The 26,604-nt window shown below is 43.1% G+C and overlaps 1 protein-coding gene across 3 annotated transcripts in view; it reads right to left on the bottom strand.

The window, feature by feature from the left end:
• The window catches only part of rabgap1 (RAB GTPase activating protein 1), a 244,158-nt gene that overhangs the window by 120,720 nt on the left and 96,834 nt on the right, over window positions 1-26,604 (bottom strand). For all 3 annotated transcript variants that reach the window (XM_061932118.1, XM_072912694.1, XM_061932119.1), the window contains 2 exons: window positions 20,663-20,756; window positions 12,746-12,896 (listed from right to left, as the gene is read on the bottom strand). In XM_061932118.1, the coding sequence (XP_061788102.1) occupies window positions 12,746-12,896; window positions 20,663-20,756 (245 nt within the window). The remainder of the gene's footprint in view (window positions 1-12,745; window positions 12,897-20,662; window positions 20,757-26,604) is intronic.

Below are 26,604 nucleotides of genomic sequence, written 5' to 3'. Positions count from 1 at the left end.
AGTCGATTAGATTTATTTATTAACAAAAGTGGGACGCTTGTGGACAACCAATATGGATTCCGAGCAAATATCTCAACATCAATAGCACTAACCAAAATAACAGAGGAAATGACCAATGCAATAGATGGTAAAGAATGTGCGGCCGCAGTATTCATGGACTTAACAAAAGCATTTGACACAATTAATCATGATATTTTAATACGAAAATTAGAACGATATGGCATCAGAGGTTTGGTATTGAATTGGGTAAGAAGCAATATGTAAAGATGGGTGAAAATATGTCAACACGGCTAGATATATCCTGTGGTGTACCCCAGGGGTCAATACTGGGACCAAGATTGTTCAATCTTTATATAAACGACATTTGTAAGGTTACGAAGGACTTAAAGTTGGTTTTATTTGCGGACGACACAACTGCTTTCTGTTCAGGAGAGAACACACAGAAGATAATACAAATAATAACAGAAGAAATGAACAAATGAAAAAGATGCTTGGACAAAAACAGACTATCTTTGAATCTCAGTAAAACTAAAATAATGCTATTTGGTAATAGTAGAAAAGAGCATCATACACAAATACAAATAGACGAAGTAGACATAGAAAGGGTAAAAGAAACTCGATTTTTGGGAGTATTAATAGATGATCAAATGAACTGGAAATCTCATATACAAAACATACAACATAAGGTGGCAAAAAACATTTTCAATAATGAATAAAGCAAAATATGTCCTGGGCCAAAAAATCACTACATATTCTCTACTGCTCGCTAGTGTTACCATATCTGAGTTATTGTGCAGAAATATGGGGAAATAACTACAAATGTGCGCTACATTCGCTAACCGTGTTACAAAAAAGATCAGTTAGAATAATACATCATGTTGGATATAGAGAACATTTATTTATTAAGTCAGAAATATTAAAGTTTGGTGATTTGGTCAAATTGCAAACAGCTAAAATGATGTACAAAGCAAACTATAACCTGCTACCAAAGAATGTGCAACAATTCTTCTCAACTAAAGAGGAGAAATATAACCTTAGAGGAATAAATAATTTAAATCATTTATATGCACGTACAACACTTAAAACTTTTAGCATATCAGTATGTGGAATTAAATTATGGAATGGATTACCGTATTTTCCGCACTATAAGGCGCACCTAAAAACCTCCAATTTTCTCAAAAACTGACAATGCGCCTTATAATCCGGTGCGCCTTATATATGGACCAATATTGAGCCACAACAGGTCTCGCAACTGCAGAATGCATAACGTAACCCCAGCCTCTACTGTGGCGTCTATTCTGTGCGCCTTATAATGCGGTGCGCCTTATATATGAACACAGTTTTAAAATAGGCCATTCATTGAAGGTGCGCCTTATAATCCGGTGCGCCTTATAGTGCGGAAAATACGGTAAGTAAAGAAGTTAAACATTGTACTGATATGATCCAGTTTAAGAGGTTGTTCAAAATAATAGTGCTTACAGAGTACAAAAAAGAAGAATTATGAGAAATACTTTCAACCTTATTGAAAATAAGATATTCTTCATCTCAGTATGTTCATAATGACTGAATTAATTAATTAATGACATATTACAAAACTGTTGTATACTAATTCATAGATGTTATTTTATTATATAAAAAGGTCAGTAAATGATTCTATATATTTGTAAACGCTTTGAAGTGGGAAAGGGGTAGGATTAAATAAGCTTTGCTTCTTCCTACTCCTTTTCGGGCATGATGTAAAATGAAATGATATGAAATTGTGTGATGTATTATGATTAGGGCTGCAGCTAACGATTATTTTTCTATCGATTAATCTATAGATTATTTTTTTCGATTAATCGCTTAATCTATAGATTATTTTTTCGATTAATCTATAGATTATTTTTCCTTTTACCAATTTTTTTTTTATTTAAAATGAAGAGGAAAAAATAAATGTAGCCCAGTTTTTTCAAAAGGCATGGCTTTTATTTACAAAAAAAAAAGTATGGCCGCTAGTCAGTCAACATTGACAACAACATGACAAAATATTCTGTAACAATGTAAACATTTAAAACTTTTAACATTTAACAAAATTAAAAGTAGCTTATTTGCTTTTTAATGTGCAAATATAAAAGTAAACATCCAGTGCAAATCTTAATATTCTGGAATAGTATAAGCATTTCAAAAGTAAAAGTATTGCTTATTTTGCTTTAAAATGTGCAAAAATAAAGATAAACATCCAATACAAAAAAGTGCAAAACGGAAATATTCTGTAACAAGTGTAAACATTTCAACAAAAGTAAAAGTATTGCTTATTTGCTAAAATGTGCAAAAATAAAGCTAAACATCCAATACAAAAAAGTGTACAGTGTAAACATTTCAACAAAAGTAAAAGTATTGCTTATTTTGCTTAATAACACAACAATGATAGTATGATTAAAGTGAAAGTTAATTGTTGGTTTGTACATAGTATATGTAACTGTTAATGTTGTAAAAGGTATTTGCACAACTAATTAACGTTAGCGTTTGTGACACGTCTTGTGCCGTGGGGTTCTTTCAGGACCGACAGACTGAACGCCAGACGGCTTTGCCAGGTTTACAATCTTTTAATTTTACACAAAGTCTTTTCTCTTCCAACTGCGCGGATCGCGCACCTGGGCACGTTTGCGGCGTCGCTCCCGGCGCGCCCCGCCTCGCCGCTCGCTCGCCGCCGCCGCCTCTCCACAGCGTTAAAGAGGAGCGCGTCTTTGTAAACACTGAACAGGCACGCCAAACGCGCCTCTCAGAGCGAAACGGTGCTTTAGTTTTTGAATTTACAACGCAGATACAAATGACACATTCATGTTTTTGTGTAATGATGACAACGTATACGCACGCGGACGATTGACTTGTTGATGGTGATGGCAAGAACGCTGTCGGGGGTTTTCTTTTCAAATGTTCCTTCATAGCCGTTGTGCTGCTATGATAGGCCATTTCCGCTCGACACAGTGTGCATACAACAACATTATTAGGCCGTTTATTGAAATACTCCCACACTTTTGACGACTTTTGGCGTGCTTTTTTCCCCTCGCTCGCATCGTCTGCTTTGCGCTCCGCCATGACAGTAAAGTAGTGTGACGTAAATATGCGACGCGCCGACGCACAAAAACGGCGTCGACGTATTTACGTAACCGATGACGTCGACTACGTCGACGCGTCGTTTCAGCCTTAATTATGATGTAAGTGTGTTCATGTTCCAAATAAACTAAAGAAAGAAATGCAATGCATACTTGGTCAATAGCCATACAGGTCACACTGAGGGTGGCCGTATAAACAACTTTAACACTGTTACAAATATGCGCCACACTGTGAACTAGGGCTGCCAATCTTTGGGTGTCCCACCATTCCATTCAATATCCATTCTTGGGGTCATGATTCGATTCAAAAACTATTATTTTTCCCGATTCCAAAGGATTGTCTATACATTCAATACATAGGATTTCAGCAGGATCTACACCGGTCTGCTGACATGCAAGCAGAGTAGTAGAATTTTGTAAAAAGCTTATGAGATGCGATGCAAGTGTAAGCCACTGTGACACTATTGTTCTTTTTTATAAATGTCTAATGATAATGTCAATGAGGGATTTTTAATCACTGCTATGTTGAAATTGTAACTAATATTGATACTGTTGTTGATAATATTCATTTTTGTTTCACTACCTTTGCTTTGTTGTGTGTGATGTTTGTGTCTCCTCTCTGTTTATTGCACTTCTGAGTGTTGCTGGCTCGGCTTTGCTTTTGGAATTGGATTGCATTGTTATGGTATTGCTTCGTATTGTTTTGTTGGATTGATTCATTCAATAAAAAAATAAATTTAAAAAATTTAAAAAAATCAAATTTTATGAGTAATAATTTTATTATTACTCATTTTTATTTTATTTTATTTTTTAAATTTTATTTTTTATTTTATTTTATTTTATTTCATTTTTTTTTTTTAAATCTTATTATTTATTTGTGTGTGGCGTCGCGCGGGTCTCACTTCCTGTTGGATGGGGTCCGTGCCCGTGTGGCCCGACCTTGCGCTGTGGGGTCTCTGTTGGTGACTTGGTGTGGTGGCGGCGCAGCCCCCGTGTCTGGTCTGGATGCTGTGTCCCGGTTGTTTGGGCGGTGGTGTGTTTGTGCGGGTTTGGGTTGGGGTGGGGGGCCTTTTGGTTGGGGGGGTTGTTGGTGTCTCTTGTTTGCGTGTTGGCGTTCGGGCTGACCGGCGGGCTGGCGCCGGCTGGTCTCCGTGGCCCTGGTGGCGTATGGTTGCTGGTCGCAGTTTTTCTTTGATCGCTTTGATTTGATTGGCTGGTGCTGGCTGTCTGGGGTTATTGCGGCTGCTGTTTCTGCTGCCGTTTGTTTGTGGTGTGGGCGCCCGTGGCTGCTGGGTCTGGTGCAGGGGTGTGGCTGATGTTGTGACTGGTGGCAGCGCGCGCGCGTGATGGCTGTCGGGGCTGACGAACTGTGTATATGTATGTATATGTGTGTGTATGTATGTATGTTTATATATGTGTATGTGTACATATGTGTATGTATATGTATATATGTGTATGTGTGGGTATGTATACGTGTATGTGTGTATGTGTATGTGTATGTGTGTATGTATGTATGTATGTATATTTCTGGGGGTACGCTCTGGGCCTGCCTGTCAGACGGGGGTCGACGCCTCAGGCTACTGCATCCGAACTGCGTGTCTGGAGCTCCTGGGTCCCGCTGTCCATCCCTTCCGGGTGCCCGTCTTGGTTGGGGCCTGTTGGGCCTAGTCCCTGCGTCTATTGTGGTAGCTTGGTGCTGCAAGGTATTCCGAGGTGCTGCGAGTCGGCCAGTTGCTGGGGTAGTGACCTTGTTTGTCAGCATGTCTGTGATCTTCTTTTAATTCTTTTTTTTTTTTTTAATTAATTAATTAATTAATTTATTTATTTTTTAAATATATTTTATTAATATTATTTTTTAATTTTTCCCCTCCCTCAGGGGGGGGGGGGCTCGGCGGGGCGGTTGCTGGTTGTTCCATCTCCATCGTTGGGGTCCCTGCGGGTGGGGTGGGTGGTTCCCGTGGCCCTGTGCCTGGGTGGTCCTGCGGCGGCCGGTTTGGGTGGGGTGGCCGGGGGCTGGCCTCGCCGCGCTCTCCGGGGGTGGGGGGGGGGCTCGTGGGGGCCCGGTTGCCGGTGGGGCGGGGGCGGTCTTCCCGTCCGGTTGCGGGGAGTCTCTGGGTCCCTCGGGCGGGGCGTCTCGCCTTTCTGCCCGTGTGGGGTGTGGTCTCTCGCTGGCTTGGGGTCTGGCTGTCCCCTGCTTTTCTCGTGCCCTGTCCTCTGCCGGGTGTGTCTGTCTGCGGCCTGCTGCTGGCCCTTGTGGGCGGTACGGTGGGTCGGGCTCTGGGGTTCCTGTCGCTGGCCGGCTTGGCTGCGTGGGGGCGGTGGTCCCTGGTTCCCTGGGCACCACGCCTCCTGTTTGTGGGTTGGGCTCTCGGGGGTGATGGGGCCGTGCTCTGGCTCCCACGCACTCTGGGAGTCGAATGTATTGTACATGCAAATTCACATATGCTCACATACGTACATAGGTACCTACGCTCCCACATACATACACAAATACAGTACATATTTACCTACCTAATGTTCGTACATCCACACGCACATTCAATATACAAACATACACATACACATACTGTACATATACATTCACTGTACAAACACATATACACATTCTGTACATATACATTCATTGTACAAACACATATACACATTCTGTACATATACAAGTACATATGCATACTTACACTCATGCACATAATCACGTTTCATCAAACATATATTAACGTTGTTGCCCTAGGGTAAACTGGGTGTAACACATGGCACACTGACAAAGCTTAACCTATTGTGACTATAACAATCTACAAGGTTAATGTAGGTTGCTTCTCTTTCTCCCCCTCAATTTTTCTACATTCTTTCGTATCTCAAGTTATCATTACGTATATGTATTGTTGCATTTAAACAACTGTATTGTTGATAATAAAGGTCAATTATTGGTATTGTTCATTATCAATAGCGCTATTTCTATTGGTATTTGTATTGATCCATTTGTAGTGTAATAATGCTCATTGTCATTTCTGTATTATTTTTTATTTTTCGCTAACTGCTTATTTGCTATTACTTTTACCATCATATTTGTACATGTCATATTTGCTGATGTTGCTCTATTGTTGTTGTTGTTGTTGTTTGCTGTTGTTGTTTTTGTCTCTCTGTCTAATCCCCCTCTTGTCCCCACAATTTCCCCCTCTGTCTTCTTTTTTTCTCTTTCTATCCCCTCCTGCTCCGGCCCGGCTGCACTAAATGATAATATAAATACATTTAATAAAGTCAAATACAAATAAGGCAACAAGAGAAGTATCCTACACTTCTCTTTTGTAAAGTAAATCTGAACAGCCGACATGGGCATCTACATCAACTATATGATTTGCCTGAGAAGCTGGACAGGACATATAAAAAAAAAAAAAAAAAAAAAAAAAAAAAATCAAATTTTTTGAAAATGAGAATCGATTCTGAATCGCACGACGTGAGAATCGCGATTCGAATTCAAATCGATTTTTTCCCCCCACACCCCTACTGTGAATCCACACCGAACAAAAATGACAAAAAAACATTTCGGGAGAACATCCGCATTGTAACACAACAGAACAAATACCCAGAATCCCTTGCAGCACTAACTCTTTCAGGACGCTACAATATACACCCCTCCCCCCACTCAATTCGGCACCCCCCCAACCTCCTCATGCTCTCTCAGGGAGAGCATGTCCCAAATTCCAAGCTGCTGTTTTGAGGCATGTTAAAAAAAAATAGTGACTTCAATAATAAATATGGCAGTGCCATGTTGGCATTTTTTTTCCATAACTTGAGTTGATTTATTTTGGAAAACCTTGTTACATTGTTTAATACATCCAGTGGGGCATCACAACAAAATTAGGCATAATAATGTCTTAATTCCACCACTGTATATATTGGTATCGCTTGATATCCATCCATCCATCCATCTTCTTCCGCTTATCCGAGGTCGGGTCGCGGGGGCAGCAGCCTAAGCAGGGAAGCCCAGACTTCCCTCTCCCCAGCCACTTCGTCCAGCTCCTCCTGTGGGACCCCGAGGCGTTCCCAGGCCAGCCGGGAGACATAGTCTTCCCAACGTGTCCTGGGTCTTCCCCGCGGCCTCCTACCGGTCGGACGTGCCCTGAACACCTCACTAGGGAGGCGTTCGGGTGGCATCCTGACCAGATGCCCGAACCACCTCATCTGGCTCCTCTCGATGTGGAGGAGCAGCGGCTTTACTTTGAGCTCCTCCCGGATGATAGAGCTTCTCACCTTATCTCTAAGGGAGAGCCCCGCCACCCGGCGGAGGAAACTCAATTCGGCCGCTTGTACCCGTGATCTTGTCCTTTCGGTCATAACCCAAAGCTCATGACCATAGGTGAGGATGGGAACGTAGATCGACCGGTAAATTGAGAGCTTTGCCTTCCGGCTCAGCTCCTTCTTCACCACAACGGATCAATACAGCGTCCGCATTACTGAAGACGCCGCACCGATCCGCCTGTCGATCTCACGATCCACTCTTCCCTCACTCGTGAACAAGACTCCGAGGTACTTGAACTCCTCCACTTGGGGCAAGATCTCCTCCCCAACCCGGAGATGGCACTCCACCCTTTTCCGGGCGAGAACCATGGACTCGGACTTGGAGGTGCTGATTCTCATCCCAGTCGCTTCACACTCGGCTGCGAACCGATCCAGCGAGAGCTGAAGATCCTGGCCGGATGAAGCCATCAGGACCACATCATCTGCAAAAAGCAGAGACCTAATCCTGCAGCCACCAAACCAGATCCCCTCAACGCCTTGACTGCGCCTAGAAATTCTGTCCATAAAAGTTATGAACAGAATGGGTGACAAAGGGCAGCCTTGGCGGAGTCCAACCCTCACTGGAAACGTGTCCGACTTACTACCGGCAATGCGGACCAAGCTCTGACACTGATCATACAGGGAGCGGACTGCCACAATCAGACAGTCCGATACCCCATACTCCCTGAGCACTCCCCACAGGACTTCCCGAGGGACACGGTCGAATGCCTTCTCCAAGTCCACAAAACACATGTAGACTGGTTGGGCAAACTCCCATGCACCCTCAAGGACCCTGCCGAGAGTATAGAGCTGGTCCACAGTTCCACGACCAGGACGAAAACCACACTGTTCCTCCTGGATCCGAGGTTCGACTATCCGGCGTAGCCTCCTCTCCAGTACACCTGAATAGACCTTACCGGGAAGGCTGAGGAGTGTGATCCCACGATAGTTAGAACACACCCTCCGGTTCCCCTTCTTAAAGAGAGGAACCACCACCCCGGTCTGCCAATCCAGTGGTACCGCCCCCGATGTCCACGCGATGCTGCAGAGTCTTGTCAACCAAGACAGCCCCACAGCATCCAGAGCCTTAAGGAACTCCGGGCGGATCTCATCCACCCCCGGGGCCTTGCCACCGAGGAGCTTTTTAACTACCTCAGCAACCTCAGCCCCAGAAATAGGAGAGCCCACCACAGACTCCCCAGGCACTGCTTCCTCATAGGAAGACGTGTTGGTGGGATTGAGGAGGTCTTCGAAGTATTCCCTCCACCGATCCACAACATCCGCAGTCGAGGTCAGCAGAACACCATCCCCGCCATACACGGTGTTGATAGTGCACTGCTTCCCCTTCCTGAGGCGGCGGATGGTGGTCCAGAATTGCTTCGAAGCCGTCCGGAAGTCGTTTTCCGGACGAAGCCGTCCGGAAGTCGTTTTTTGCCTCTGCGACCGCTGAAGCCGCACACCGCCTGGCCTGCCGGTACCTGTCCACTGCTTCAGGAGTCCTATGAGCCAAAAGAACCCGATAGGACTCCTTCTTCAGCTTGACGGCATCCCTCACCGCCGGTGTCCACCAACGGGTTCTAGGATTACCGCCACGACAAGCACCAACTACCTTGCGGCCACAGCTCCAATCAGCCGCCTCGACAATAGAGGCGCGGGAACATGGTCCATTCGGACTCAATGTCCAGCACCTCCCTCGTGACATGTTCAAAGTTCTTCCGGAGGTGGGAATTGAAACTCTCTCTGACAGGAGACTCTGCTAGATGTTCCCAGCAAACCCTCACAATGCGTTTGGGCCTGCCAGGTCTGTCCGGCATCCTCCCCCACCATCGCAGCCAACTCACCACCAGGTGGTGATCGGTAGAAAGCTCCGCCCCTCTCTCGCTTGATATCGGAATCGGTAATTAAGAGTTGGACAATATCGGCAAAATAAATCTCTAATAAAAATGCTTGCTGGATTGAAGTCTGTGCTCTTTTTTTGTGTAAGTGTAGTACTGTAATAATAATAATTAAAGCTGCAAGCAGCATTGGTCGGGCCCGCGTATTTGGCAGGTGCTAGTCCTAAGTGTCCCAATACTTTTGTCTACTTTTAGTCTGAAGTGTCCCAAGACTTTTGTCTAGTGTACCTACCTTGTCTGCATTGTGTGGGCACGTTGGTGCTTCCTGCTTTTAAGCAGCCATCTTAAAAAAACAGCAGCGCATCAGCGCAGCGGGTGTTTGAAGGGTCATAAAATCAAAACCGGAGCAGGTATTAAAACTCTGTTCTGTTATTTTATACACAAGGGTTTAATCTCTCTCCTGTGTTAGTTTGAAGCCGAAACGACAAACGCGCTCAGAGGAGATAGTTTTTGAAGGAAGGTGACCGGTTTTTACAAAACATTTGTTTTGAAGGGGGAATAGCAAACTTCCTGTTGATTTTTGCTGGGGGTTGTCAATTTATGAAATGTAGGTCTAACTGAGACCTACGGAGAGGTTTTTGTTTCATGTCACTCCGACCTTCCCGGTAGGAGTTACAGGCAGTTTTGTCATTTTTTTCTTCCGAGGAGCAGTTTTTTCTCCGTTTTATTAAAAAATTGCTCAAGAGCGCAATTTTTAAATTTGGGGTTAGGTTTTTTAATTAAATCGCAACTTTTGCCAGTCCTGATGTGTGCGTTCAGTTTGGTGAGTTTTGAAGCATGTTAAGGGGGTCAAATTACAGCTCAAAGAGGCAAAAGTGACTGTTTTTAGTACTTTTTTGTCTTGAAGGGGGAATTGCCAACTTCCTGTTGATTTTTGCCCAAAGATGTACAATTATGAAAAGTAGGTCTAAGTCAGACCTACATGGAAGTTTTTGTTTCATGTCTCTCCGACCTTCGTAGTGGGAGTTACAGGCAGTCTAGTTTTGTTTTCTTCCTAGGGGGCGCTAGAGCGCAATTTTGAGTTTTGGGGTTCGGTTTTTTTATTAAAAGGCAATTTTCGCAGGTCCTGATGTGTGGGTCAAATATGGTGAGTTTTGAAGCATGTTAAGTGGGTCAAATTAGTGCTCAAAGAGGCGGCGGTAGAATAAAGAAAGAATAAAGAATAATAAAACCTTACAATTTCAATAGGTCCTTATGTCCCATTGCGGGCCCTAATAATAATAATACATAATGAGTGTTTGTGAGGAGCATGGAAAACAAACAGTCTTGTCAGTCAGTGCTTTAACTTGCATGGGAGTTCCTTTGTCGGTGGTCAGTCAGCATCCAGAGACACTCGGCTACTTCCTGTCCCACGCAGGCAAGGCAAAGGTGACATTTATGACAATCAACATGCAGATGGACAGTGGAGGCCACCAGCTCCACACAGCAGAGGGGCTGGCTGCCAGGACGCAATGTTCTTGTGTATATATAAATATATATACACACACACACACACACATACACACACAGCACTAATTGGAAGCTGGCAGGAGTATGGTATGCACAGAACATTAGTTATTTAAATATTTCATTGCTTAATTAGTCCATGAAAAGATGACATGTTAATTATTAATAGTAGGAAGGACATTATTCTCTAATTAGCAGACTTACAAAAAAAAATACAGACTTCAATTATGCAACAAGAGTGTCAAAAAAATAGATTTTCTAGTTATAATTCTTAAACCATCCATCCAGCTTCTTCCACCAATTCGGGGTGGGTCGCGGGGGCAGCAGCCTAAGAAGAGAAGCCCAGATTTCCCTCTCCCCAGCTCCTCCTGAGGCATTCCCAGGCCAGCTAGGAGACATAGACTCTCCAACGTGTCCCGGGTCTTCCCCGTGGCCTAACCACCACCCCGAGGAGATGTTCGGCGGGCAGATGCCTGAACCTAATCCTGCAGCCACCAACCAGGTTCCCCCTCAGCGCCCTGACTGTGCCAAGAAATGCTGTCCATAAAAGTAATAAACAAAGGGCGACCCTGGTGGAGTCCAACCCCTCACTGGAACCAGGTCGGACTTACTGCGGGCCACGTGGGCCAAGTTCTGACACTGATCAGGACCAGCACAATCAAGACTCTCTGAGCACTCCCCACAGGACTTCCCAAAGGACACGGTCTTCTCCAAGTCCACAAAGCACATGTAGACTACTTGGGCAAACTCCCATGCACCCTCAAGGACCCTGCCCACAGTCTAGAGCTGGTCCACAGTTCCACTACCAGGACCAAAACCACACTGTTCCTCCTGAATCCGAGGTTCAACTATCCGGAAAAATTCAAAGACGCAGGGGCCATTTTGATATTTGTCATTTCTAGAATGGATGCAACAGACTCCTTTACAACACCCAAAGGAGTCAGTTTGCACTCGAACACAGACTCAGTTTGCACTCGAACACAGACTCAGTTTGCACTCGAACACAGACTCAGTTTGCACTCGAACACAGACTCAGTTTGCACTTGCTCTGTTGAAGGAAGATGATGGAGTAAACAGACTCCTTTACAACACCCAAAGGAGTCAGTTTGCACTCGAACACAGACTCAGTTTGCACTCGAACACAGACTCAGTTTGCACTCGCACAGACTCAGTTTGCACTCGAACACAGACTCAGTTTGCACTCGAACACAGACTCAGTTTGCACTCGAACACAGACTCAGTTTGCACTCGAACACAGACTCAGTTTGCACTCGCACAGACTCAGTTTGCACTCAAACACAGACTCAGTTTGCACTCGAACACAGACTCAGTTTGCACTCGAACACAGACTCAGTTTGCACTCGCACAGACTCAGTTTGCACTCGAACACAGACTCAGTTTGCACTCGAACACAGACTCAGTTTGCACTTGAACACAGACTCAGTTTGCACTCGAACACAGACTCAGTTTGCACTCGAACACAGACTCAGTTTGCACTTGCTCTGTTGAAGGAAGATGATGGAGTAAACAGACTCCTTTACAACACCCAAAGGAGTCAGTTTGCACTCGAACACAGACTCAGTTTGCACTCGAACACAGACTCAGTTTGCACTCGAACACAGACTCAGTTTGCACTCGAACACAGACTCAGTTTGCACTCGAACACAGACTCAGTTTGCACTCGAACACAGACTCAGTTTGCACTCGAACACAGACTCAGTTTGCACTTGCTCTGTTGAAGGAAGATGATGGAGTAAACAGACTCCTTTACAACACCCAAAGGAGTCAGTTTGCACTCGAACACAGACTCTACGCGTATGGCATTCTTTTTTTTAGCACATAGGGGCGGGACTTGAATACACAGCCTCCTCTCTGATTGGTCAATTGAAAGGCCTGCTACTTCCTGGTCAGACTGTGTCCCTTCTGAAGGAGCAAAAAGGCCACTATTTGTATTCCTCTTGTCATTAATGAAATGTTTTCCCCAAGATGACATTCAGGTGTGTGATGGTGTCAACACTGCATGTTGCTTACCTTGGTGATGAGCGTGCGGTACTCCTCCACCTGGTGGTCGTTGTTGTGGCAGCCGGCGAGAAGCTGCCACACCTCCCCACGGAGCGCCTCGGGTATGCCACTGCGCACCAGGGCAGGAAGCTGCCTGGGGCGCACGGACAGGTTCAGGTGCCTGCAAGGAAGGTGTGGCTCAGGGTCAGTGCCAGGGTCAGGGTCAGGGTCAGGGTCAGGGTCAGGGTCAGGGTCAGGGTCAGTGTCAGTATGAACAACTGCTGCTGGTCAACAAGGGAACTCAATACTTTTTTTACTTGAAGAAAAATGTGCACAACTGCCTTCATCTTGGATCTTTACTCCAAAATGTTGACTTAATTACTTGAGTGTATTTTGAATGCAGTTTAGTTTTATTTATCCACATGTCACAGTTTCTTGCGGGGTTTTTTTTCAGGGTATTTGAACAAAATCAATACAAAGAGAGTACATTTGAATATATATATATATGTGGCATACAATGTTATTAAAAACTCAAAATTTTGAATCGAGAATCGATTCTGAATCGAACCGCTTCCCCAAGAATGGAAAGGTGCGGTGGGCAAAAATTTACGGACCAAATGTTTGGGAGCTGATGGATTAAAAATTAATAAAGCCTTCAGTGTGAAAAACAACGTGTAAAAAAAGTATTGCAAATTGAAATAACAAAAAAAAAATATATATATATATATATATATGTGTGTGTGTGTGTGTGTGTGTGTGTATATTGTGTATATATATATATATATGCGTATATATGTAAAAAAAAAAAAAAAAGTATATATAGATATAGGTACATATTTATATATATGTACCTGTATTATATATATATATATATATATATATACACACACACACACACGTATATATGTATATATATACACATGTACATCTGTATGTATATATGTCATACCTGCCAACTTTTGAAATCAGAAAAACCTAGTAGCCAGGGTCCAGGGGCCGCAGGCCCCGGTAGGTCCAGGACAAAGTCCTGGTGGGGGGTTCAGGCTTCGCCCCCCCGACGCAAAATGATTATTAGCATTCAGACAGGTTAAAATGTTGCTAAAACCATCACTTTTCTATCAGTCACAGTGACTTTTCAAAACAAAAATATTACAGCAAAAATCATATGGGTTGATTGACATGTTTATTCTGTAAGCTAACTTCAATAGTTTGAAATTATTTTGACAGTCAATGCCAGTTATCCTGTCAACCTTTCACAAGACTTCAATTTGTTAATTGAAAGTATAAACAGTATAAACACTTTTTACAGTAAACAAATGGTAAAACAGTACTAAACAATTCCATTAAAAAAAAATTGGTGTCATTATTAACTTTCTGTCCAAGCTTGTATAATCTACTGCCTTGTTCAATTGTAAAAAATATTCTGTGCCTAAAATTCACATTTCTATCACAATTATCATACTGTAAACATGGTAAGCTAACTTCATTAAAATTAATAGTCCTGTCAATAGCATGGAATTACAATTCAAATGTCGTTTTTTTGTAAGCCTTTCAAAAGAATTCAAAATATGAAAAATTCATGAAAATTAATTGAAGCCATCAGACACTTGAAAAGTGGCACATCACATCTCTAATGTAATCATTTGAACTTTTCAACAGAAATAGCACTGCAAAAATATTAAGGACATACTTCTGTATTTTGGTAGTTATGCTGTCAACATTTAACAAGATTTCTTCAACTTGGACTTGAAAGCATAAATAGTATAAACACTTTTAACAGTATGTCGTGCTGTGAAATACAGCCGACAGGATTGCGCACCAAACACGAAGCAAGGCCAAAGCGCATGCATGGTGCAGGAGAACAAAGGACTTCTTTCATTTAAGGTTTGTGATAAACCATCAAACTCATTCGTTAAAAGGACTCTATAGTAATATAAAGCGAATTTTTCTGGACATTATCATGCAAGAAAAGTTTATTTTTGGGACCGCGATTACCGCGTAATGATTTTTAAAGGTTGCATTACAAACATTTAACTGTCCCATGTGATCAGCCAGTGCGATTGGAAGTCCATGCTCAATTATTGCCTCCGTAAATAAAACTTCGGCATTTATCACATCCAAAGAATCTGTTTGGGCGACGAAAAACGTTGAAAGTTTTCCACTTGTATCGCTAGCAACGGCATTAGACTTGTGTTTTTTTGTCCCAACGTGGTCTTTTACATCGCTAATTCCTCCGTGTCCGATCGAAAAATCTTGTCTGCACAAGGTGCAATTCGCGTAGTTTTCACCCTTTTTTTTTTTTTAATTAATGAAAAACCGTATTTTTTTGTCACTGCAACCGATGAAAACCGTACGAATTACGGGAAAACCGGAGTAGTTGGCAGGTATGCAGACTATAAAAATGTGAGCCATTACCTCCCTGCTTGGCACTCAGCATCAAGGGTTGGAATTGGGGGTTAAATCACCAAAAATGATTCCCAGGCGCGGCCACCGCTGCTGCCCACTGCTCCCCTCACCTCCCAGGGGGTGATCAAGGGTGATGGGTCAAATGCAGAGGATAATTTCACCACACCTAGTGTGTGTGTGACAATCATTGCTACTTTAACTTTAACATACACATACATATATATACGGTATATATATACAGTATATATATATATATATATATATATATATATATATATATATATATATATATATTTACAAACCCCGTTTCCATATGAGTTGGGAAATGGTGTTAGATGTAAATATAAACGGAATACAATGATTTGCAAATCCTTTTCAAGCCATATTCAGTTGAATATGCTACAAAGACAACATATTTGATGTTCAAACTCATAAACCTTTTTTTGTTGTTGTTGCAAATAATCATTAACTTTAGAATTTGATGGCAGCAACACGTGACAAAGAAGTTGGGAAAGGTGGCAATAAATACTGATAAAGTTGAGGAATGCTCATCAAACACTTATTTGGAACATCCCACAGGTGTGCAGACTAATTGGGAACAGGTGGGTGCCATGATTGGGTATAAAAACAGCTTCCCAAAAAATGCTCAGTCTTTCACAAGAAAGGATGGGGCGAGGTACACCCCTTTGTCCACAACTGCGTGAGCAAATAGTCGAACAGTTTAAGAACAACGTTTCTCAAAGTGCAATTGCAAGAAATTGAGGGATTTCAACATCTACGCTCCGTAATATCATCAAAAGGTTCAGAGAATGTGGAGAAATCACTCCACGTAAGCAGCATGGCCGGAAACCAACATTGAATGACCGTGACCTTCCATCCCTCAGACGACACTGTATCAAAAAGCGACATCAGTGTGTAAAGGATATCACCACATGGGCTCAGGAACACTTCAGAAAACCACTGTCAGTAACTACAGTTGGTCGCTACATCTGTAAGTGCAAGTTAAAGCTCTACTATGCAAAGCCAAAGCCATTTATCAACAACACCCAGAAAGGCGCCGGCTTCTCTGGGCCTGAGATCATCTAAGATGGACTCATGCAAAGTGGAAAAGTGTTCTGCGGTCTGACGAGTCCACATTTCAAATTATTTTTGGAAACTGTGGACGTTGTCGTGTCCTCCGGACCAAAGAGGAAAAGAACCATCCAGACTGTTATCGACGCAAAGTTCAAAAGGCAGCATCTGTGATGGTATGGGGGTGCATTAGTGCCCAACGCATGGGTAACTTACGCATCTGTGAAGGCACCATTAAAGCTGAAAGGTACATACAGCTTTTGGAACAAAATATGCTGCCATCTAAGCGCCGTCTTTTTCATGGACGCCCCTGCTTATTTCAGCAAGACAATGCCAAGCCACATTCAGCACGTGTTACAACAGAGTGGCTTCGTAAAAAAAGAGTGCGGGTACTTTCCTGGCCCGCCTGCAGTCCAGACCTGTCTCCCATCGAAAATGTGTGGCGCATTATGAAGCGTAAAATACGACAGCGGAGACCCCGGACTGTTGAACAACTTAAGCTGTACATCAAGCAAGAATGGGAAAGAATTCCACTTCAAAAATGTGTCTCCTCAGTTCCCAAACCTTTACTGAGTGTTGTTAAAAGGAAAGGCCATGTAACACAGTGGTGAACATGCCCTTTCCCAACTACTTTGTCACGTGTTGCAGCCATGAAATTCTACGTTAATGATTATTTGCACAAAAAAAAAAAAAGTTTATGAGTTTGAACATCAAATATGTTGTCTTTGTAGTAGGGCTGGGCGATATGGCCTTTTTTTAATATGGCGATATTTTAAGGCCATATCGCGATACACCATATACCGTATTTTCCGCACTATTAGCCGCACCTAAAAACCACAAATTTACTCAAAAGCTGACAGTGCGGCTTATAACCCGGTGCGCTTTATATATGGATTAATATTAAGATTCATTTTCATAAAGTTTCGGTCTCGCAACTACGGTAAACAGCCGCCATCTTTTTTCCCCGTAGAAGAGGAAGTGCTTCTTCTTCTACGCAAGCAACCGCCAAGGTAAGCACCCGCCCCCATAGAACAGGAAGCGCTTCTTCTTCTACTGTAAGCAACCACCCGCCCGCGTAGAAGAAGAAAAAGCGCGCGGATATTACGTTTCATTTCCTTTGTGTGTTTACATCTGTAAAGACCACAAAATGGCTCCTACTAAGCGACAGGTTTCCAAGACGCAATCTCTCCATCCGCACACGGACTACTATTTCACAGCAACTGCCTAAAGACTTTCAAGAAAAGCTGGCTACTTTCCGTGCATATTGTAAAAACAAGATAGCTGGAAAAAAAGATCCGGCCAGAGAACATTATCAACATGGACGAGGTTCCACTGACTTTTGATATTCCTGTGAACCGCACTGTGGATACAACGGGAGCACGTACGGTGAATATTCGCACCACAGGGAATGAGAAGTCATCCTTCACTGTGGTTCTAGCTTGCCATGCTAATGGCCAGAAACTTCCACCCATGGTGATATTCAAAAGGAAGACCTTGCCAAAAGAGACCTTTCCAGCCGGCGTCATCATAAAAGCTAACTCGAAGGGATGGATGGATGAAGAAAAGATGAGCGAGTGGTTAAGGTAAGTTTACGCGAAGAGGCCGGGTGGCTTTTTTCACGCAGCTCCGTCCATGTTGATATACGACTCCATGCGCGCCCACATCACGCTGGTTTTTAATATATTATTAAAGTTTGACTGACCTATCTGACTGTTTTTTTGACATTCCTTTAGCGCAGTTAGATGCGGCTTATAACACGGGGCGGCTTATAGGTGGACAAAGTTTTGAAATATGCCGTTCATTGAAGGCGCGGCTTATAACCCAGGGCGGCTTATGGTGCGGAAAATACGGTATATGTGGATATTTTGCCTTAGCCTTGAATGAACACTTGATGCATATAATGACAGCAGTATGATGATTCTATGTGTCTACATTAAAACATTCTTCTTCATTAATATATGCTACTTTTAAACTTCCATGCAGAGAGGGAAATCACAACTAAAAAAAAAATCACTATTTTTTTCATACGGTGTTGATCTGGAAATGTTTGCCTCGGCATTTTGATGGTGTGGACGTGTGGCACTGAACGGAGATGTTGACATGCGGAGTAAGCCCTCTTCATTCTCTAGCTAGTGTGTGTGTGACAATCATTGGTACTTTAACTTTAACTTTAACAGGTGACTTTTCAAATGATGCTACATGTTAGCACGAATGCTACTTTTTATAGCAACGCTTTTGCCCCACACCTGACAAATTATGGTTGTCTGTTCGACATATACCCACTTGAAGCCAAACCACCGCCAGACGATGGACCCCCTGCTGTTTTTCTTGGGAATTATTTATTCCTTCATTTGTTACCAGATTGGCACCTTCTTTCGCTCGTATTACCGCTAGCATCACAGCTAACTTTAGCCATGCTGCTACCTCTCTGCTCGGGGAGGATGTATACGTATGTGACGTATGAGGTGACAGTATGTAAGAAGGTGCGCTTGCTGTCTGTGAGAAGGAGACACAGGAAAGAGTGAGAAGAGCATGTAGTTTAATGCCAGCAGCTAAAAGCAACTGTGTGAGAACGTATACTCTAATATCACCATACAGTCATTTTCTATATCGCACAGAGACCAACCTGCGATATATCGCGCATATCGATATATCACCCAGCCCTACTTTGTAGCATATTCAACTGAATATGGGTTGAAAAGGATTTGCAAATCATTGTATTCCGTTTATATTTACATCTAACACAATTTCCCAACTCATATGGAAACGGGGTTTGTATATATATATATATATATGTACAGTGGGGCAAAAAAGTATTTAGTCAGCCACCGATTGTGCAAGTTCTCCCACTTAAAATGATGACAGAGGTCTGTAATTTTCATCATAGGTACACTTCAACTGTGAGAGACAGAATGTGAAAAAAAATCCAGGAATTCACATTGTAGGAATTTTAAATAATTTATTTGTAAATTATGGTGGAAAATAAGTATTTGGTCACTTCAAACAAGGAAGATCTCTGGCTCTCACAGACCTGAAACTTCTTCTTTAAGAAGCTCTTCTGTCCTCCACTTGTTACCTGTATTAATGGCACCTGTTTGAACTGGTTATCTGTATAAAAGACACCTGTCCACAGCCTCAAACAGTCAGACTCCAAACTCCACTATGGCCAAGACCAAAGAGCTGTCGAAGGACACCAGGAAAAGAATTGTAGACCTGCACCAGACTGTGAAGAGTGAATCTACAATAGGCAAGCAGCTTGGTGTGAAAAAAAACAACTGTGGGAGCAATTATCAGAAAATGGAAGACATACAAGACCACTGATAATCTCCCTCGATCTGGGGCTCCACGCAAGATCTCATCCCGTGGGGTCAAAATGATCATGAGAACGGTGAGCAAAAATCCCAGAACCACACGGGGGGACCTGGTGAATGACCTGCAGAGAGCTGGGACCAAAGTAACAAAGGTTACGATCAGTAACACACTACGCCGACAGGGAATCAAATCCTGCAGTGCCAGATGTGTCCCCCTGCTTAAGCCAGTGCATGTCCAGGCCCGTCTGAAGTTTGCCAGAGAGCACATGGATGATACAGCAGAGGATTGGGAGAATGTCATGTGGTCAGATGAAACCAAAATAGAAATTTTTGGTATAAACTCAACTCCTCGTGTTTTGAGGAAGAAGAATACTGAGTTGCATCCCAAGAACACCATACCTACTGTGAAGCATGGGGGTGGAAACATCATGCTTTGGGGCTGTTTTTCTGCTAAGGGGACAGGCCGACTGATCCGTGTTAAGGAAAGAATGAATGGGGCCATGTATCGTGAAATTTTGAGCCAAAACCTCCTTCCATCAGTGAGCGCTTTGAAGATGAAACGTGGCTGGGTCTTCCAGCATGACAATGATCCCAAACACACCGCCCGGGCAACGAAGGAGTGGCTCCGTAAGAAGCATTTGAAAGTCCTGGAGTGGCCTAGCCAGTCTCCAGACCTCAACCCCATAGAAAATCTGTGGAGGGAGTTGAAAGTCCGTGTTGCTCGGCGACAGCCCCAAAACATCACTGCTCTCGAGAAGATCTGCATGGAGGAATGGGCCAAAATACCAGCTACTGTGTGTGCAAACCTGGTAAAGACCTTTAGTAATAGTTTGACCTCTGTTATTGCCAACAAAGGTTATATTACAAAGTATTGAGTTGAATTTTTGTTATTGACCAAATACTTATTTTCCACCATAATTTACAAATAAATTCTTTAAAAATCCTACAATGTGAATTCCTGGATTTTTTTCTCCACATTCTGTCTCTCACAGTTGAAGTGTACCTATGATGACAATTACAGACCTCTGTCATCATTTTAAGTGGGAGAACTTGCACAATTGGTGGCTGGCTAAATACTTTTTTGCCCCACTGTATATAATATGATGCAGTATGAATGTGAGCTGCTGATGTATGAAGAGGTTTAGTAGAAGAGGTGTACCACTTGGTCAGCAGATCTCCCCAGGTCTCCAGGATCTTCTCTGCACACTCTTTGGAGACGTCACCAGAACCGCTCAGCAGTGGTTCATCATTATCTGAGAAAACACAAGTCATGTATTTACACGCACTGTGCAGTCTCCACTTTGCACACGGCACACCCACCAGCTGTATTGACACTGCACTGATACTGTTTCATATTGGTCCCCCCTCCTCCCCCGTCTGCTGGATGAAAAAATGAAAGCCTTTCGCAACACCGAGCATGGGTTCGATTCCCGGCCAACGGGAATGTGATGTATGATGTAATTGGCTATCATTCCAGGTATAGGAATATGAACACACACCATTCGTGAAAAGACTCACCTCCCAGGCATCTTTTGTTATTAAACTTGTGTGACAGGTGAGATGGTTAGAACTGCTACTGTATATCCGTTATGGAAATACTTGCCAACCTTGAGACCTCCGATTTCGGGAGGTGGGGGGGGTGGTCGGGGGCGGGGCGGGGCGTGGTTGAGGGCGTGGTTAAGAGGGGAGGAGTATATTGACAGCTAGAATTCAGCAAGTCAAGTATTTCATACATATACAGGTAAAAGCCAGTAAATTAGAATATTTTGAAAAACTTGATTTATTTCAGTAATTGCATTCAAAAGGTGTAACTTGTACATTATATTTATTCATTGCACACAGACTGATGCATTCAAATGTTTATTTCATTTAATTTTGATGATTTGAAGTGGCAACAAATGAAAATCCAAAATTCCGTGTGTCACAAAATTAGAATATTACTTAAGGCTAATACAAAAAAGGGATTTTTAGAAATGTTGGCCAACTGAAAAGTATGAAAATGAAAAATATGAGCATGTACAATACTCAATACTTGGTTGGAGCTCCTTTTGCCTCAATTACTGCGTTAATGCGGCGTGGCATGGAGTCGATGAGTTTCTGGCACTGCTCAGGTGTTATGAGAGCCCAGGTTGCTCTGATAGTGGCCTTCAACTCTTCTGCGTTTTTGGGTCTGGCATTCTGCATCTTCCTTTTCACAATACCCCACAGATTTTCTATGGGGCTAAGGTCAGGGGAGTTGGCGGGCCAATTTAGAACAGAAATACCATGGTCCGTAAACCAGGCACGGGTAGATTTTGCGCTGTGTGCAGGCGCCAAGTCCTGTTGGAACTTGAAATCTCCATCTCCATAGAGCAGGTCAGCAGCAGGAAGCATGAAGTGCTCTAAAACTTGCTGGTAGACGGCTGCGTTGACCCTGGATCTCAGGAAACAGAGTGGACCGACACCAGCAGATGACATGGCACCCCAAACCATCACTGATGGTGGAAACTTTACACTAGACTTCAGGCAACGTGGATCCTGTGCCTCTCCTGTCTTCCTCCAGACTCTGGGACCTCGATTTCCAAAGGAAATGCAAACCAAACCAACCCAAACCATGATGGTTTGGGGTGCCATGTCATCTGCTGGTGTCGGTCCACTCTGTTTCCTGAGATCCAAGGTCAACGCAGCCGTCTACCAGCAAGTTTTAGAGCACTTCATGCTTCCTGCTGCTGACCTGCTCTATGGAGATGGAGATTTCAAGTTCCAACAGGACTTGGCGCCTGCACACAGCGCAAAATCTACCCGTGCCTGGTTTACGGACCATGGTATTTCTGTTCTAAATTGGCCCGCCAACTCCCCTGACCTTAGCCCCATAGAAAATCTGTGGGGTATTGTGAAAAGGAAGATGCAGAATGCCAGACCCAAAAACGCAGAAGAGTTGAAGGCCACTATCAGAGCAACCTGGGCTCTCATAACACCTGAGCAGTGCCAGAAACTCATCGTCTCCATGCCACGCCGCATTAACGCAGTAATTGAGGCAAAAGGAGCTCCAACCAAGTATTGAGTATTGTACATGCTCATATTTTTCATTTTCATACTTTTCAGTTGGCCAACATTTCTAAAAATCCCTTTTTTGTATTAGCCTTAAGTAATATTCTAATTTTGTGACACACGGAATTTTGGATTTTCATTTGTTGCCACTTCAAATCATCAAAATTAAATGAAATAAACATTTGAATGCATCAGTCTGTGTGCAATGAATAAATATAATGTACAAGTTACACCTTTTGAATGCAATTACTGAAATAAATCAAGTTTTTCAAAATATTCTAATTTACTGGCTTTTACCTGTATATATAGATATAGATATCTACATCCTGAAAATATGCAAACAAAACTGTGTTTAGATAGTTGATACTTCAAACTTGCATAAATAAATATTAAGGAATATAACATAACTTGGCTTCTGAGAGTTTCAAAATGTAATGAATAAAATGCTAAAGTTGTTGATAAACAAGCAATTATTTTAATAATTAAATATGGTCATTTTAAATGAATTATTATGATCATTTAAAATCAATTATTTCAAATATGTTTATTTTAATGTATAATTCTAATGGCTGGATGTAGTAAGGAGTCAGGAAAAAATACAAATACAAATACAATTAATTTTGATGTTTTAGCAAAATATAGTAAAAATGTATTTAGTTTTTTTTTTTAATTAATAAATATATTATTTGTAGGTAAGATAAACATAATAATACAATTTTTCTCTAGTCTGGATGATTTAATTCTTGTCACCCTGTTGTCCTCCCGTCATGAAAAAAGGGCTGTCCTCACTCAGGTCCGCATGGAGCTGGAGGGGGCGTGGCTTCCAGCTACGGCTGAAAATCGGGAGATTTTCGGGAGAATATTTGTCCCGGGAGGTTTTCGGGAGAGGCGCTGAATTTCGGGAGTCTCCCGGAAAATTCGGGAGGGTTGGCAAGTATGGTTATGGACGGCTACCGTTCACATTTCAACCATTCGGTACAACGCTACCACTTTTTTTCTGGCTGGCTGCAATATTATTTGATAACCTCCATTACAGAATGATTAGCAGGCAGAATATTACATTTGATTCATGAATAGAGAAGGTCATGCAGCAATGTGAAGACCATTTACTTGTCATGTACACAATGTTGATATCACAGGGGTTCATACCGTGACATATACACATCTTTTATTATTATTTTTTTTATTTTATTTTTTTTATTTTTTTATTTTTTTATTTTTTTATTTATTTTTTATTTTTTTTTAAAACGCATATGTGAATTTGCATGTACAATACATTCGACTCCCAGAGTGCGTGGGAGCCAGAGCACGGCCCCATCACCCCCGAGAGCCCAACCCACAAACAGGAGGCGTGGTGCCCAGGGAACCAGGGACCACCGCCCCCACGCAGCCAAGCCGGCCAGCGACAGGAACCCCAGAGCCCGACCCACCGTACCGCCCACAAGGGCCAGCAGCAGGCCGCAGACAGACGCACCCGGCAGAGGACAGGGCACGAGAAAAGCAGGGGACAGCCAGACCCCAAGCCAGCGAGAGACCACACCCCACACGGGCAGAAAGGCGAGACGCCCCGCCCGAGGGACCCAGAGACTCCCCGCAACCGGACGGGAAGACCGCCCCCGCCCCACCGGCAACCGGGCCCCCACGAGCCCACCCCCCACCCCCGGAGAGCGCGGCGAGGCCAGCCCCCGGCCACCCCACCCAAACCGGCCGCCGCAGGACCACCCAGGCACAGGGCCACGGGAACCACCCACCCCACCCGCAGGGACCCCAACGATGGAGATGGAACAACCAGCAACCGCCCCGCCGAGCCCCCCCCTGAGGGAGGGGAAAATTAAAAAATAATATTAATAAAATATATTAAAAAATAAATAAATAAATAAATAAATTAATTAATTAATTTAAAAAAAAAAGAATTAAAAGAAGATCACAGACATGCTGACAAACAAGGTCACTTACATACACATCTTTTATTAACATACACATCTTCATTACAACACTTATATAAGGCTTTTAAAATCATTTTGATAGTAGGCTAATATAGCTAATATAGACACTTACATCATGTGTTGTCTTCATTATAACACTTATATAAGACTTTTAAAGTCATTTTGATAGTAGGCTAATATAGAGACTTACATCTTCATTATAAGGCTTTTCATTTGTTTGGTTGTATTTTGGGTCCAATATGGCTCTTTCAACATATTTTGGGTTAAGAGCTAACCAGCGGACTAATTACGGAACGAGCCGATCCCCTGGTGGACGTAACGGCGCTAACAACACCACTTTTTCCTGCGAGGCCAGGCGAGAGGAGAGGAGAGGACAAGAAGTACAAGAAGTCCTCTGACAGTGCGTGACGTCCAAGCACACCTCGTGCCAACAACAAGTCTACATTCAAAACCTCCCCCAGGGGTGTCCTGGCGCTGTTGCATAAGTTTAAGGACAATGTAACGCTTCAATGCCTCGGATACTTGACATTTTGGATGGTTGGGGGGGTAAAAAGTCAATGAAAACATGAGCAATAATATGTAGACGGCCTTTTGAGGGCAATTCTGCAGCATTTTCCTGTTGTGCCAACACAAATATATACAAACAAACATATATACAGTGGGGCAAAAAAGTATTTAGTCAGCCACCGATTGTGCAAGTTCTCCCACTTTAAATGATGACAGAGGTCTGTAATTTTCATCATAGGTACACTTCAACTGTGAGAGACAGAATGTGAAAAAAAAAATCCAGGAATTCACATTGTAGGATTTTTAAATAATTTATTTGTAAATGATGGTGGAAAATAAGTATTTGGTCAATAACAAAAATTCTACTCAATACTTTGTAATATAACCTTTGTTGGCAATAACAGAGGTCAAACGATTACTATAGGTCTTTACCAGGTTTGCACACACAGTAGCTGGTATTTTGGCCCATTCCTCCATGCAGATCTTCTCGAGAGCAGTGATGTTTTGAGGCTGTCGCCGAGCAACACGGACTTTCAATTCCCTCCACAGATTTTCTATGGGGTTGAGGTCTGGAGACTGGCTAGGCCACTCCAGGACTTTCAAATGCTTCTTACGGAGCCACTCCTTCGTTGCCCGGGCGGTGTGTTTGGGATCATTGTCATGCTGGAAGACCCAGCCACGTTTCATCTTCAAAGCTCTCTCTGATGGAAGGAGGTTTTGGCTCAAAATCTCACGATACATGGCCCCCTTCATTCTTTCCTTAACACGGATCAGTCGGCCTGTCCCCTTAGCAGAAAAACAGCCCCAAAGCATGATGTTTCCACCCCCATGCTTCACAGTAGGTATGGTGTTCTTGGGATGCAACTCAGTATTCTTCTTCCTCCAAACACGATGAGTTGAGTTTATACCAAAAAGTTATATTTTGGTTTCATCTGACCACATGACATTCTCCCAATCCTCTGCTGTATCATCCATGTGCTCTCTGGCAAACTTCAGACGGGCCTGGACATGCACTGGCTTAAGCAGGGGGACACGTCTGGCACTGCAGGATTTGATTCCCTGTCGGCGTAGTGTGTTACTGATGGTAACCTTTGTTACTTTGGTCCCAGCTCTCTGCAGGTCATTCACCTGGTCCCCCCCGTGTGGTTCTGGGATTTTTGCTCACCGTTCTCATGATCATTTTGACCCCACGGAATGAGATCTTGCGTGGAGCCCCAGATCGAGGGAGATTATCAGTGGTCTTGTATGTCTTCCATTTTCTGATAATTGCTCCCAAAGTTGATTTTTTCACACCAAGCTACTTGCCTATTGTAGATTCACTCTTCACAGTCTGGTGCAGGTCTACAATTCTTTTCCTGGTGTCCTTCGACAAGTCTTTGGTCTTGGCCATAGTGGAGTTTGGAGTCTGACTGTTTGAGGCTGTGGACAGGTGTCTTTTATACAGATAACGAGTTCAAACAGGTGCCATTAATACAGGTAACAAGTGGAGGACAGAAGAGCTTCTTAAAGAAGAAGTTACAGGTCTGTGAGAGCCAGAGATCTTCCTTGTTTGAAGTGACCAAATACTTATTTTCCACCATAATTTACAAATAAATTCTTTAAAAATCCTACAATGTGA

This window comes from Nerophis lumbriciformis, linkage group LG39 (assembly GCF_033978685.3).
Source record: "Nerophis lumbriciformis linkage group LG39, RoL_Nlum_v2.1, whole genome shotgun sequence".
Classification (NCBI taxonomy): Eukaryota; Metazoa; Chordata; class Actinopteri; order Syngnathiformes; family Syngnathidae; genus Nerophis; species Nerophis lumbriciformis.
This window is presented reverse-complemented; position numbering and strand designations above follow the sequence as displayed.